At 42.5% G+C, this 14,697-nt stretch overlaps 2 protein-coding genes across 3 annotated transcripts; one reads left to right on the top strand and one right to left on the bottom strand.

Moving 5' to 3' along the window:
• Window positions 1-554: 554 nt before the first annotated feature.
• On the top strand, window positions 555-2,865 carry LOC108029678 (phenoloxidase-activating factor 2). Of its 2 annotated transcripts, XM_044091876.2 has the most exons (4): window positions 565-677; window positions 737-870; window positions 1,266-1,726; window positions 1,930-2,865. In XM_044091876.2, the coding sequence occupies exons 3-4, from the start codon at window positions 1,268-1,270 to the stop codon at window positions 2,803-2,805; spliced, it is 1,335 nt and encodes a 444-aa protein (XP_043947811.1). In that variant the 5' UTR covers window positions 565-677; window positions 737-870; window positions 1,266-1,267; the 3' UTR covers window positions 2,806-2,865. The 2 variants fall into 2 exon arrangements, with proteins under 2 accessions (XP_016957617.1, XP_043947811.1); XM_017102128.3 differs by lacking the exon at window positions 737-870 and having other exon boundaries at window positions 555-677.
• A 2,391-nt stretch (window positions 2,866-5,256) lies between these two features.
• LOC108029358 (serine protease 1) lies at window positions 5,257-6,114 on the bottom strand. The gene has a single exon (XM_017101580.2). The coding sequence runs from the start codon at window positions 6,109-6,111 to the stop codon at window positions 5,296-5,298; it is 816 nt and encodes a 271-aa protein (XP_016957069.1). The 5' UTR covers window positions 6,112-6,114; the 3' UTR covers window positions 5,257-5,295.
• Between the last annotated feature and the right edge of the window lie 8,583 nt (window positions 6,115-14,697).

Below are 14,697 nucleotides of genomic sequence, written 5' to 3'. Positions count from 1 at the left end.
AGGAGCTGGATGATCACAGCACTGTTACTACTGCTGAGTCTTGCTCCCGAGTCGGAGGCCTCAGAGCCAGGAAACGGATACAGGAGCTGCGGTCCTGGCAAGGAGTGCGTGCCTAGGAGGCTGTGCAACGAAGGGTTAATAAAGGATCCGGGATTCGAGTTGCTCGCGCCTCGGATCGGCAACACGGACGGCGAGTGCTTGCCCCTGCAACGCTGCTGTTCTGTGGAGCAGGTGTGTAATCCGACATATATTTTCAAAGCCTTCACAAACTGCTTGAATCCTTGCAGGATGAGTCCATATCAGAGCAAGTCAAGTCTTAAGTATATGGAAAGCGAGTTATAATACGGAAAATGTAAAGTGTTTGTATAATATTGAATTGCATTCAGAAAAACGTGTTTTATTTTGCTCCAGGGTCATGTCATAAAATATCCCATGAACACCGGTTCGCCGAATAAATCAAACGATAGGTAGGGTTGGGAAAAGCCATACTTTTTCACTTTCATTACAGGCCGCTCTCTTTGTCTTCGCTTAATTCTCTTTTAATAAGCGCTGCTCAGAATCTCCCAAGCAGGTTCTATAAATGCTTCGGATTCAACTGTAGCCGTTCAGTCGACTTTGAGAATCTCGAGCTGTAAGATTGCTTAGATCGGTGACATCTACATTTAATCTCACTATAGGTATATAATGCGAATATATACGCCGACATAAGTGCATTTATTGTAATCTATAAATATAGCGCGAAGCCAGTAGCCGATAATAAAACAGTTTCAATGAAAAACGATGGAACCAGATTTGAAAGTGCACATAAATAAATTGTCTTCGCAGTTCCGTTTCAAGACGATTTTGTAAAAGTGTTTGTGAAAACTAAAAGTTGAGTGACAGTTAAATTTGTCATTATTGTTATAAAATAAGTGTTTGCCTACAGGTTTTACAATTTACCCAGTAAAAGCCTGATGGTTTTATTGACTTTGCGATGAGATTTTGTTTGATTAGTCGATTTAGTTTAATAATGTGCATAATTGGTAAACGGATGTACCGCAGTGTAGAGCTGGTTTTCAAAACGTGTTTGTAAAGCCATTCAACACGAATAATAAACTAATAATAATTAAAAAGAATAATTTTTTAAAAGGTTTTTAAGGGCCCGTTGCTTTTATGTTTTGCTTTGCACATGAATGCAATTCTGTGAGGCATGATAACCTCCATTGTGCGTTGAGATTAGGGTTCCACTTATCGGTCTTATTCTTCTGATCTTTGTTCCCCAAAAGCGATGGCGAGCTGGCTGATCTGGGCGGTGCTCCTCCTGCTGGCCCTCAGCCCGGGATCGGAGGCCCAGGACACGATTTCGGCAATGTGCCACACGGACGAGCTGTGCACCGCGGTGAAGCGTTGCGAGGACTCGGACGACTCCGGCCGCATGGGCATTGGTCCGCGCAGCTCCCGCTTCTGCGGCACCCGAAGGGTCTGCTGCGAAAAGGCCCAGCTGGAGAGCTGGGACAGACTGCAGAGCTCAAAGACCCGCGCCGTCTCCTCCTCGATCCGAGATAAGGCCTCCCACATCTTGGAGCCGCCGCCGAACGAGAGCTGCGGCCTCAATATGGAGTGCGTGCCAAGGAAGCTGTGTCGCGACAATGTCATCAACGACTCCGGCGTGAGCCTGATCAACCCCAGGATCAGCACGATTCAGTGCAGCAAGTCCCTCTACCGCTGTTGCGCTGTGGACCAGCAGGTGAGCCCAATATTTCATATTCAAGATATTAAATATTGTTCAATATCAAACTTAACAAAAAATCTTAAATTAAATTTTAGGGTGAACTTTACTATTCCTAAATATTTTAAAAGTAAATCATGCAATTTAACACATCTTATTTCATACATACTTAATACAAATTCTATGTGAGACATCCCCAATAACCTCTTGCAACATTCCAGGTAGATGAAACTAACAGCCCCTATGTGGAGAAGCAGGCCAACTTCAAGTACAGGAACTGCGGATATAGCAATCCCCAGGGCTTGATCCCCGACAACGACAAATTTAACTACACCGAGGACGTCTCCATCTTCGGCGAGTTCCCCTGGATGGTAGGCATCTTCACCGGGCGGCAGTCGTTCCTTTGCGGCGGCACCCTGATTCATCCGCGGCTGGTCGTGACCTCGTCGCACAACCTGATCAACGAAACGGTGGACACCTTGGTGGCCAGGGCTGGCGACTGGGATCTGAACAGCCTCAACGAACCGTATCCGCACCAGGGGAGCCGCATCAAGGAGATCATCATGCACTCGGAATTCGACCCGGACTCCCTGTTCAACGACATTGCCCTGCTGCTCCTGGACGAGCCCATCAAGCTGGCCCCGCATATCCAGCCCCTGTGCCTGCCACCTCCGGAGTCGCCGGAGGTGATCAACCAGCTGCTCTCGGCCACCTGTTTCTCCACCGGCTGGGGCGCCAAGGAGGCGGGCAGCGACAAGCTGGAGAACGTGCTCAAGCGGCTCAACTTGCCGCTGGTGGAGCACGAGGAATGCCAGGCGAAGCTGAGGAACACGCGCCTGGAGGCTCGATTCCGGCTGCGGCCCAGCTTCATCTGTGCTGGCGGAGATGGCAAGGACACCTGCAAGGGCGACGGCGGCTCACCCCTGTTCTGCACCATGCCCGGCGAGATGGATCGCTACCAGCTAGTGGGCATCGTGTCCTGGGGCGTCGAGTGTGGCGTCGAGGACATTCCCGCCGTGTACGCCAATGTGCCCCACCTGCGCAACTGGATCGATGAGAAGATCAGGGGACTCGGCATCACGCTGCAGGCGCAATGAGCTGAAACACCTCTGTGCAATCTGAAAAATAAGTGAATAAAAAACGTTTTATAATTTCTATCCCTAACACAATTTACTCTTTGTACAACAAAGTAGCCATCGCACTATGAGTTTGGTCTTTTGTGGCAATGCCATTCCTCAGTAAAAACAATAGATTGTGCCTCCTTAGAGCAGCACCCACCCCTTTTAATATTCCTTCGAACTCTTATCATCTACCAACATTATCCGCTATCGTACATCTTCTATATCCGCTATTTATCCGTGCCACCTCGAGCTGAAACGCCGGGATAGTTTTCCATCCAGGCACTTAACTCGAACGTACCTCCAAGTCACTCGATTTATTGCAATCCCCGAACAAAAGGAGCGCGGTGCTGGGAAAAGCGGAGCAAGGAGCACAGCGTCTTCATGGCAGAAGCTTATAAATTGTCGGGACTTGGCAGATGGCTATGTGGACTATCCGCCACTTTACACCCCCATCAGTGCCCCACTTTTGCATCGCGGCTGGGGAACCAAATTAACCAGGAGGCCATCGGGATGGGAGGACAACAGAAACAGCACACCGCTTGGCCAAAAATTGAGAAACTACACGCTGGGCCGGGCAAATGGCTGAGCGAATTGGTTTTCAGGCTGCCTGCTGTTCCTCCTCCACAACAGGCTCCTCGGCTCCCTGGCAAGGAGCCGGCCTGCAAACTCATTTCTCAAGTAAATTGTTTAAACAGTTTTTGTTTTGTCTTACGTTCTTGTAATTTATTGGCCATTTTTCCGGCCCCCGCGATTGGTATTGATTTTGTTGGTTCAATTTAGCAACTAGAAAGTGTAGTTTGCGATAGATATAGTGCACTTTTAATGGGTTATATTAACTAAATATCTCTTAAGAGATGGTTTTTACCCTGAACTAAAGATGATTGCAAAATGAATACCTCAAACTTGGCGATTAAACAAGGTAATCACACTCTTTCGTAAAAAATATAAACTCGAACTATCTTCACTATCTCAATTGGAAATTCAAATTTAAAAACGAAAAGCTGGTAATATTTTTTCTATACATTTTTTTTGGATAAGATAGTGAAAAAGTACGATCACAAAACAAAGAATTCAAAGGTGGCGTGTTTAGGAAAGTGTACGATCACTGCTCGTAAACAATTCGTTGTAAGCACGATCATATATTTAGTTTTACTTTCAGTACTCAAATTGAACTTATCGCTTATAACTTAGGGGCGCGCTTATCGGGTAGAATCACCAAAGAACTGATTTTATATTGTTGTTTTCTTATCTGCAATCTTAACTTCCGTTACTTGTAGAGTAACATGGTAAACTAGTATATATATTCTTGGTCAAGATCACTAGCCGAGTCGATCTAGCCATGTCCGTCTGCCCGTCCGTCCGTATGAACGCTAAGATCTCGGAAACAGTGGGGTGACACGCCCATTTTAACGCCCGCAGTCTGTAGAAAAAAAAACAAGAAAGCAAGTTAGCTTCGGCAAGCCGAAGTTTGTATACCCTTGCAGTTATAAGAAATAATCAGCATTTCCAAGCTAAGAAGGTTATATGTCAAAAAGCACCAAAGCTATAAATTGTTATATATCAGTTTCTCACCAATTTTCCGATCGTTCCTATGACAGCTATATGATATAGTCTTCGGATTTTAATACGAAATACAGAACTAATTAAAAAATGTTATTTCCAAACTTAGAAGGTTATACGTTGAAAAACACCAAAGAATGAAATGTTTTCACATTTTCCGACTAATTTTTCGATCGTTTCTATGGCAGCTATATGATATAGTCTCAGATTTTGATCAAATTTAATTCGAAATTCAGAACTAATTAAAAAATGTTATTTCCAAGCTAAGAATGTGATATGTTTAAAAACACCGAAGATATAATTTCATTTTTAATTTTTCCCCCGATAGTTAAGGGTGCTATAAGATTTAGTTGTCCGATCCGGCTGGTTCCGACTTGTATACTACCTGCAATAGAAAGAAGACTTTTGGGAAAGTTTCAGCACGATAGCTTTAAAACTGAGAGACTAGTTTGCGTAGAAACGGACGGACAGACGGACGGACAGACAGACAGACGGACATGGCTAGATCGACTCGTCTACTGACGCTGATCAAGAATATATACGTTGCAAACTTCTGACTGAAATCGGTATACCCTCTGCAAGGTTATAAAAGTGCGCCGATCCCAAACTGTCTGCCGCCCACATGACATATACCGTAACAGCCGTTAGGTGGCGCTTTACAATATTGCTTTGCTGCTTATATATCTCCACTTTCCTATTGCTCCCTCAAGCTGAGTGAAAGGTATCTGATAGTCGAGGGACTGGATTCTAACGTTCTTACTTGTTTTCTCTTACAATACATGCATAATTTAAAATAATAGAAAAAAAATTATATCTGGAATACCTTCATACTTTTTTTCAGATTTTGTGCAATAAATTAAACTGCGCTTTTCGATTTCATACCATTGCTTTATTTAATTGGAGTTCTTAGTAGGAAATGCCGGTGTGGTCGCGGATCCAGTCCAGGTATCCGGTGACGCGGGTGAAGCCGGCGGGCCTGCCGGCAGTGCACCCTTCCCCGCTGCCGAAGGACACGATGCCCACGATGCGGTTGCCCTCGTGCAGAACCAGAGGACCGCCGGAGTCGCCGCTACAGGAGGACTTGCCGCCGTCGGTGTTGATGCAGATGGTGTTGTCGATGACGTAGTTGCCACCGTAGTAGTTGCGGCAGTCGTTGTTGTCCAGGATCTGGACGTCCACGCAGTTCAGGTAGTTGGACAAGCCACTGTCGTTGTCGGTGCGACCCCATCCGGAGGCCACAGCCCACCAGCCGGAGAAGCTGTTGTAGCGGTCGTTGTAGCTGGGCAGCTCCACCTTGTTGACCAGGCTCCAGAAGTCCACGTGGGGAATGCGGATCAGGGCGATGTCGTTGTTCAGATAGTCGTTCCAGTCGGGGTGCTGGATCATGTCGCTGCGGCTAACCCAGTGGGTGTACTGGGCCTCGTGGCGGAAGCTGGCTCCGAAGTAGATGAGCACATGGCTGGCGCTGTTGGTGCAGTGGGCAGCGGTCAGAACCCAGGTGTTGCCGATGATGGAGCCGCTGCACCAGTATCCTCCGTCGTTGAAGCTCAGGCCCACGATGTAGGGCACCTTGCCCGCGTAAGCTGGGTAGCCGTTGGTGATGCGACCCTCGACCTTTCCGGAGCGGGGCAGGTCCTTCACGGCCACCGCCTTGGCGGGCTCGGCGGGGATGACACTGGCCGTGGCCACTGCCAGGCAGGCTAGGAATACAAACAGCTTCATGTTGGTCAATCAACAACTGGCAAGCAATCATCCCAACACCCCCTTTATAAGGCTGCCTTATCGGTGCTCGGCGAAAGTCTGCCTCGCTTTTATTCGCACTCATAAATTTTATTTATTGTGATTTTTTAAAAGGATTAGATAAGCTATCGGCTGCTATCTTACATGCGCCAATAGGTCAAAGAGTTTACCTTTCAGGGGCACCATCTCTTTAATTTAAATTTAGTAAAGAATTACTGAGTTTTTTCACATAGGAATGAACAGAAAAGAGTCAGCCTCAAAATAAGGTTTATCTTGATATGATTTTTACCGTCCCTTCGACAAATATAGAGAATTCTATCAATATTCGAATCTAAAAACTTAGGACAGATTATATTTTTTTTATAATATTCGAGTGTGATTTTAAACTGATTACGGATTTAGGAGATGAATTTATCGATTACAAAGCGAATCCAACGACTACCCATTATGTGCTTCCCTTTATACGTATAAATTATAAACTTTATGGCAGTAAGAACAATTTTCCTTTGCCATGGAGTAAGCCTTGGGACCTTCGACTGTTCGTCCTGGTCATTCATCTGTGCAAACTGAGATCAATTTACGCTTGATTAGCTCTCCTTTCGCAAGCCAGCCCAATCAAATATTTGCCAAATTGATAATCATTTAATTATAACAAAGCATAATGCAAAATGCAACTGCTAACATCAAATGTATCTCGGATGGCAGATGGGCTGGCCGTGTGCATGTTTGAGGGATAGGGATTGTGTTGCAATGTGTGTTTGCAATTATAATGGCCCTGGCCGCAATTGTGTTGCATACTTTGAGGCACAGTTCCTTGCCATCTGTCCTTCCATCCTCCCCTGCTCTCCCTGCCCTACCTGCCCTCCCGCCCTCCTGCTGCTCCTCCTCTTCCGCCGAGCATGCCATCAAATTACAAATGATGTAGTGCCCAGGGGAAAATGGAATGGACGGGCTGGACTGGGGAGGGCTGCACTCTGCGGCCAGTAAACGGAAATAGAAACAGCTGCAAATGGCAGTTAGCTCAGTCCCTGCCACATACACAAATGCATGTATGCTCGTTATGCATATAGGTTGTTCCGACGTGGAACAAAAAAGCATTCCACTAATGTCCCACGCACGCGCTCACACTCGGCAGCATGAACAATTGACACTGGCTAATTGCCGTGGAAGGTCCGCCAAAGCCCCATAAGCATGTTATTCAGATACCCCGTCCAGGAAGGGCCGTATGTGGAGCCAGGAAACTCAAACTAATGTTGAGAGACCGGAAGGTGGGCCAGAAATTAGGATGGGAATAATGATTCCCGGAGCTATCAGCATTGGCCGCCCACACAATTCAATACGATCACTATTGGTCATAAATTTAAGTTTTCTGATATTTTCAATGGCACTTATACTCTAACTAAACTCAGCATAGTCAAGGAAGGTTTTCTGAACAGTACCTATACTTTTTGATTTTCCTTTCAGAAATCATGCATATTTATTCAATTATTCTCATTATTAGTATATAAGACATATAATAAGTAAAGCGGCACATTAAATGGTCCGAAGATCAGTTGAATCCTGTCCCTAAAAGGTAATCCCCAAGTCGATTGGCCTTCTAACTTTTTCCCCTCGAATGTAGTCGCGCTAATTAACACGCCGAGAATAAATTACGAGCATGCATTTGCAAAAATCCGAAGCGCACGAGTGTCATGACCGGAGGGACTGGGAGGGCCGAAAATGGGATGATGTCCGGTTTGAAACAATTAAATGCATGCCCGCGCGGCCCACTGGGAGGTCCACACTGCGTATACGCAACATGAGCGAATGGAAATTAGCCAGGCAGCAAGCACCATGCACTGCTAGCAGTGCTGCACTCTCGGTCCCATTCGACTCTCACTCGGCAGTTCTATGCGTCATGTTGTCAGCGTTTAGACAATTTGTTATGCAAATTGCTTATTAACTTTATGACCGGCACGCCAGCTCCACTCGGCCGCCCCAAACATTTTGAATTGTCAATTAGTGCGGCGGCCAAAAACCCGAGCCACAACCAAGCCGATTCCCACCTGCCGGAGAGCTTCTAAATGCAATTTCAGGCATTATTTAAACATTTACCCGTCCAGTTTTATGTCATTTTATGGCCACCGACTGCCATTAAATGGACATAAAATTGCCCGGCTTCGATTTTATTTATGTCCTGCTTCCAGTGCTGCTGCAGTTCCTCCTCCTGCATCTGCTCCTGCTGCTGCTGAAACTTCGGCTCCTTTACCTGCTAATGACATTGGCTCGCTATCGACACTGGCCTTTAACTTAATTGAAAAATTTCATTTTGCTCCTGCTAAATGGCGGTGAGCTGTTATTTATGGCTTTCGCCGGGAAACTGGCCCAATAACCATCGACCCTCCAGCCCAACCTCGCTGGCTGGGCATGATTTGTGCAGTTTCACTTTAATGATGTTTCCCATTGTTCTCGCCAAATTTAATTACCCTTTTAAAGGTCAAAACGGGGTTTCTTTTAATTTACATAACATAGTTGCTTTTTAATGAACGCTTTCAACAGGTATGCAAAAGGTTAGTTAAATTAAGGAAAAATAATCAAAACCGGTGGGGTTTTCCCTTTCGAACACCCGCCTTTCCTCCACTTTCCGGTTTTATTTCGTAGATGACTATCCGCAGCAACGCGACTTGTAGTTTCCTGCCTGGAAGCTGCAATATGGGGCAGTTAGTTGAAATGTCCTGGCATTAGCGCACATAAGTATGCAACAGCTAGCAACTACAAAGTAGCACAAGCCCTAAATACTTTTGGCTATCTCCCGCCCTCCCTTCTCCTCATTGGTAGCGGTGCCTTTGGCCACATTTGCAGGACCTGTTCCCTTGCACTGCAATGCATTGTTGCTATTGTGTGTCCCGGGTCCTCCGCTGCTCTCCTTCAGCGCAATCGTGTCTCGGACATGAATTACGTTTACCGACAATTAATTTCAAGTGAAAATGTGCTAAAACTTTTAATTGGGCAGCCAAGTGGCTGGCGGGCGAGCAGGGAGGATGCAGAGCGGGACAGTTAGCAAACGTGGCAGCCATAAAAATGTCGACAACATGCCTGGAAAATGTTTCATTCGACCAATTTCGCTGCAGGTGCTCTTGAAAGGCAAAACTTAAAGCTTAAAGGCCTAACAGCCGACTACCAAAAAAGCTCATTACTCAAAATTATGTAAAATAAAATGAAAATTCTCCACTTTTTATCAGATTAGGGCAATTCAAGAACATTAAAGTTCAAATGTTTGTGAACGAATATATTAAAGTGTTAAATGTAAACTAAGACCCTTAGTATTGTTTAAATTTTGTGACGTAATTACAAATTTTAATGGAATCACTTTTACAAAAGTTGTACGTACTTTTATATTTGCGAAATACCCAAGTAAGCCAGACAAAGCACTTCCCCGCTTGGGTAATCAAAACAGACAGGTTCAGTTTGTGACAGACGTGCGTTTGTGTGCCAGAAGACAGCCAGCTAATTATGTCAATTAAACGTTTGTGCCCGACGTTTTCCGGTCGTGACACCCAACCAACTCACTATGACGGCTTGGTTTTCTGCATGTCAAAAGGATGCAACAACTGGAAAACCAATACACCTATCAAAATGGTTTGTAGGCATAAAAATCAAAATAATATTTCAGTTAGGTAAACTAATATGTTAGAAATAGAATATTCAGTACTTGACAATCTCAAAAATCATCACGGCAACGGTGATTTTTAACAATTTAGGAACTACTTTAATATGAGTACGTTTAACAACGGTTGCATTAAAGCATACGACATACGACCTAAAGTGTGGATTCAATACATTCTGTACAGTTTTAGTTCTATAATAAAAGGTCCATGATTTGTAGCGTTATTTTTAAACCAATTTCAATTTATTACTTTTGAAATTAATAATTTATAGACGCCAAATCGATTCTGTATAATGTAGCACTAAAGTAGCACACAAGCCAATATTGAAATGTTACTCATGATATTTATGAAATGGCTTATTATTTTTGCTGTGCATTCCTTTTCCAATGATGACACAAAATGGGGCATGGCAGTGACTTGTGCACGTGTGGGTGTGTAAGTGCGTGTGAAGGACTTAATATGGAAATAGGTTTTAGACAACAGACGGTTCAATTCAGCCGACCGTTTCACAATGGAAGGAGGCAAAAGAAACAGGCTATCCGATGCATAAAACAGGTCAGGGTCACATTGGTTCTGTGTGGAATAACCATGGCTACTCGAGCATTATGTAGACCGATTCGCTCGACCAAACATTCCAGATGCACACCAGTACACCGGCGAGACTCCTGGCTACAAAAATCAACTCACGTACAATCGTTGCACTAGTTATTGAACAAAACAAACAAGCAGCCCGAATTGTGCACTTTTCCAAACGGCATTGGAAAAGCCCGAAAAGAAGACAATGCTGGGCAAAGAGGAAAAGTGCGGCCAGAGGACAGGTACAAATCTGTACAAACAACAAACGGCTACGCCCAAGCCCTCGTAACAATAACAATTCAATCAAATGTGCGCCCTGCTCGTCTATGGAAATCTTCGAATGGGAACAAGCAGCAGTACTCGTGTAGGTGAGAAGAGGCTGGCCTCGGAGGGTGAAAGCGGGCAGAATGTTTTGATTAAAATTAGTTGCATTTTGAGGGGAGCTTTCCCTCCTCTCAGTGAGTCTGCGCAGTACATGGCGTCCCAACTTTACCGGTATCTCTCTGGGAGGAGGGGAGTGAAAGCAGTGAAAGATAAACGGAGGAGAAAGGTGTGCGATGTTTTCCGATCTGATAGGAATATAAAATCTTAAAGAGGTACAAATGAACGAAACTTACTTTAAATTTGTGACTTGTTAACTACTTTCCAGTAAAAACACTTTAAATTGGCACCAAAAAAAATAGTGCCTGTTAAAAAAATATTTTCATATTTTTGCTTCTATAAAAAGAATGATTCTGATTATATATAGCAATAGATTTTAACAAAGTAATGCTACTAACTTTTACTTTTTATTATCTGCCCCAAAATCTATGCTACTGAAAATATACTTCAATAAATGCCCATAAGCAACCGTACTTTTATCCATATCCATAGTGACATGACTATCAAAAGCACAATCTCACTGAGACGTAGCAAGCCATGGCTATTCTCTGCTGTATCCAAATGACCAAAGGTACATAACGGCTTATTAATGCTCCAGCTTTCAAAAAAAGTTGTTCAGTATTTTTTAAGTTTTCTAACTTGCAACACGTGCGGCATTTTGTTGTCGTTCAGATGGCTATATACTGCCAGTGATGCTTATCAAATGGCTGTTGTGCTAAAAAGGGGAGTACCCCATGAACCTCTCCTCCAGAGAAATGCGTGTGCATTTTCACAGCCGTTTGAACTTGCCAACATTCGCAAAATGTGCAACATGGCGTAACGAATTCGTGTTAAGCGCAGCAGTTAGCTTTCGAGGAAGCTTCAGTCCCGGCCGAAAAACTTTACTTTGCATCTGCGGAAATGCATTCGAAATAAATAGCGTACTCTCTTAAAAACTAGCACACCGCCTAAGCAACTTTATTAAACTTAATTTTAGATTTAAAGTAATGCTTAATACAAAAGCTTAAATGGATTTTATGTGTGATGTGTCGGCACTTTTTTAACTTTTGTGAATTACATTTTGCACTTCCACTTTAAAGAGTAAACATTAACATTAACAACTAATAGCTTCTAAAAAGTTAAAAAAAAAATCTTACTTTCTTTTTTACATCAGATCTAATTACCCAATTACCTTAAAGCATAAACAACTAGCCGGGCTCCGGTTTTCGCTTTCACAAAGCCCAAAAATTGGTTTTTTCGTGTACGCAAAATACATTCTTTTCCATTTTGTAAACGATAAATTTATCTCTGCGTCATAAAAAGCCCAAGGAAATTTGTTTAAACTAAAATGGTTTTAAGTTGCTCAAGCAAAATATACGCATTAATCCTTTGTTCCTTATTATTAATACATTTTCGTACGTACATTTTCTGACCCTACCTCAATTCTAGGTCGAATATATTTCAAAGCAATGATTGATTCGTTTGGTCAAAAGCCGTTATATGTTTCGTCACATATGCAAACATAAGTTCTAATGGACAGATCTGGATCAAATTTATTTAAATTTAGCTGGTTATATTGGTTGCCCTAACTTTATAAGTTGGAGATTTTTAACGATTTAAACTGGTGTTATGGAGTGTTACGAATGGTGCCTGCAACTTGTATCTATTATTTAAAGAATCAGGAAAAAGAGCAACAAAGGCTTTCAATGCCATCGAAAGCAACTGCAATTGCTGAACGGTGAAAGTCTAGAGTACGGAACCCACTTTCACTTCGAAGGACACAGGAACAACCCACTGACATAGACGGGTTGCCAGTCCCAGTCCATCATCGACTGTTCGCTGATGCGCAAAGCGGAAATCAGACGCCATATCGGGCGGACATGTTCGACAAGCCCGTGCGGAAATCGAACGCTGGGCAAAAGTATTGAGATTACAAAATCGACTAGATAAATTGCCAAACATATATACTCAGCATTACTGCAGGCCAATAAAACGCAGTCAATGCACTGTCGTTCCAAACAGAGATGTAAGCCAAGTCAGATGAGGGAACATCACAATCGATTTCGAATTTGCAGTAAAAATGCAAACTTCGGATATGGAGAAGTGGCATGAGAGGTCAGAGCCCCTCCCAGATGCAAATTCCCAGTTGCCTAAGTTTCGTTTTGTCGGATGCATCAAACGGAGCAAAACACAGAATCACGCAGCATACGCAAATGACGAAGCTCTAGATACTTTTGCAGTTTCGTTTTCGGTTGCAGTCCAGAAACGTATGTACTAAGAGGTGTAACTGGAACGATTTCGTTTTGATTATACCCTCTAGAGTATAATGATTTCAGTCAGAAGTTTGCAACGCAGTGCAGGAGACGTTTCTTATCCATAAAGTGTATATATTCTTGATCATCATCGCTAGACGAGTCGATTTAGCCATGTCCGTCTGTCCGTCGGTCGTCCGTCCCTGTCCGTCCGACTGTCCGTGTTCTAACTTATAACCTTCTACGCTTGGAAATAACATTTTTTAATTTGTTCTGAATTTTGAATTTAATTGTATCATATTGGTGGGAAAATAATATGAATCAAACTATAGCTTCGGTATTTTTTGACATATTGTCTTACAATATTGGGACTATCATTTTTATATTTTAAAGAATTTCGAATTAAATTAAACAAAAACCGGACGACTCTAACATATAGATGTCAAAGAAACGGTCCGAGAATAATGCATTTTTTTGTATATATCACTGAAGTTAGCAACAATCCTTAACAATTTAAGATGGTGTTACTAGTGTTGACGATTTCTTTTAACTGCAAGGGTATATAAACCTTGTCTCGGCTAAGAAAAAAGCTAATTTGGTATTTGTGCACCGATTCTGGTTAAATTTTTAAATAGGGTAATATCTTTTGCTCCCATAGGCTTGGTAATGTGCTTCTAAACCTACTAGATGTCGGTTTCATCTGCCTTTTCTCGTCGTCCTTCAAAATCCATTGAGCGTGATGTGTGAGTATGAAAATGTTGTTCCACATACCCTATCCTCACTGTCAGTCAGAGATGGTTTTAATTTTATTGGTGTCGTGCATACCGCAATTACCGGATTCCTCATCAACTTTGCTAAGGAATCGCTGTTTTTTGGGGGGAGCTCCCATTTCCTGCTATTCTTGAGTGGCTTGCGAGAAAAAGTGCAGTAAATTTCAGAAGGGCTCAAAAAAAAAGAACAGAAGACCTCTCTGTTAGGAACTGTTTCGTTCAGGTTGCAGCGTTGACTCAAAACAGTGTTTTATGATTTATTTGTTGCACCAATTTGTTGAATCTCGCACCAAATACTGGCGGCCGTTTCAGTGTGTACTTTATTAAATAACCCAAAATTTGGAGCTACTGCTTATTTTCTCTTTTAATTAAAATATCCTTAATTCTTCCAAACTTTTAATTATTTATTAAAAGTCCTCGGTGGATTTCCTAGAGAAAAGGAATCTGAGAAAGCAACAGTTTAAAAAATCATTGCTACCCGATTTCTAAATATACATATTTCAATTAAAACAAGAAAGTTAACTACGGCAAGCCGTAGTTTTTACACCCTTGCAGTTAAAGAAATAAACAACTTTAGTAAGTAATTTTTATTTCATACTATTTTCCCACTAATTTCCCGATTGTTCCTATGACAGCTATATGATATAGTCGTCCGATTTTTATAAAATTTAATTCGAAATTCAGAACTAATTAAAAAATGATATTTCCAAGCTGGGAATGTTATATGTTAAAAAGCACCAAAGCTATAACTTGCTATATATTATTTTCCCACCAATTTTCCGATCTTTTCTTTGGCAGCTATATGATATATATAGTAGATATAGTATATAATTAAAAAAATTTATTTCTAAGCTTAGAAGGTTATATGTTAAAAAACACCGAAGATATGATTTTTTCATATTATTTTACTACTAATTTTCCGATCGTTCATATGGCAGCTATATGATATAGTCGTCTACTATA

The sequence above is a fragment of the Drosophila biarmipes genome, chromosome 2R (genome assembly GCF_025231255.1).
Source record: "Drosophila biarmipes strain raj3 chromosome 2R, RU_DBia_V1.1, whole genome shotgun sequence".
Taxonomy (NCBI): Eukaryota; Metazoa; Arthropoda; class Insecta; order Diptera; family Drosophilidae; genus Drosophila; species Drosophila biarmipes.
The sequence above is the reverse complement of the archived record's forward strand: the minus strand, read 5'-3'. Positions and strand labels throughout refer to the sequence as shown.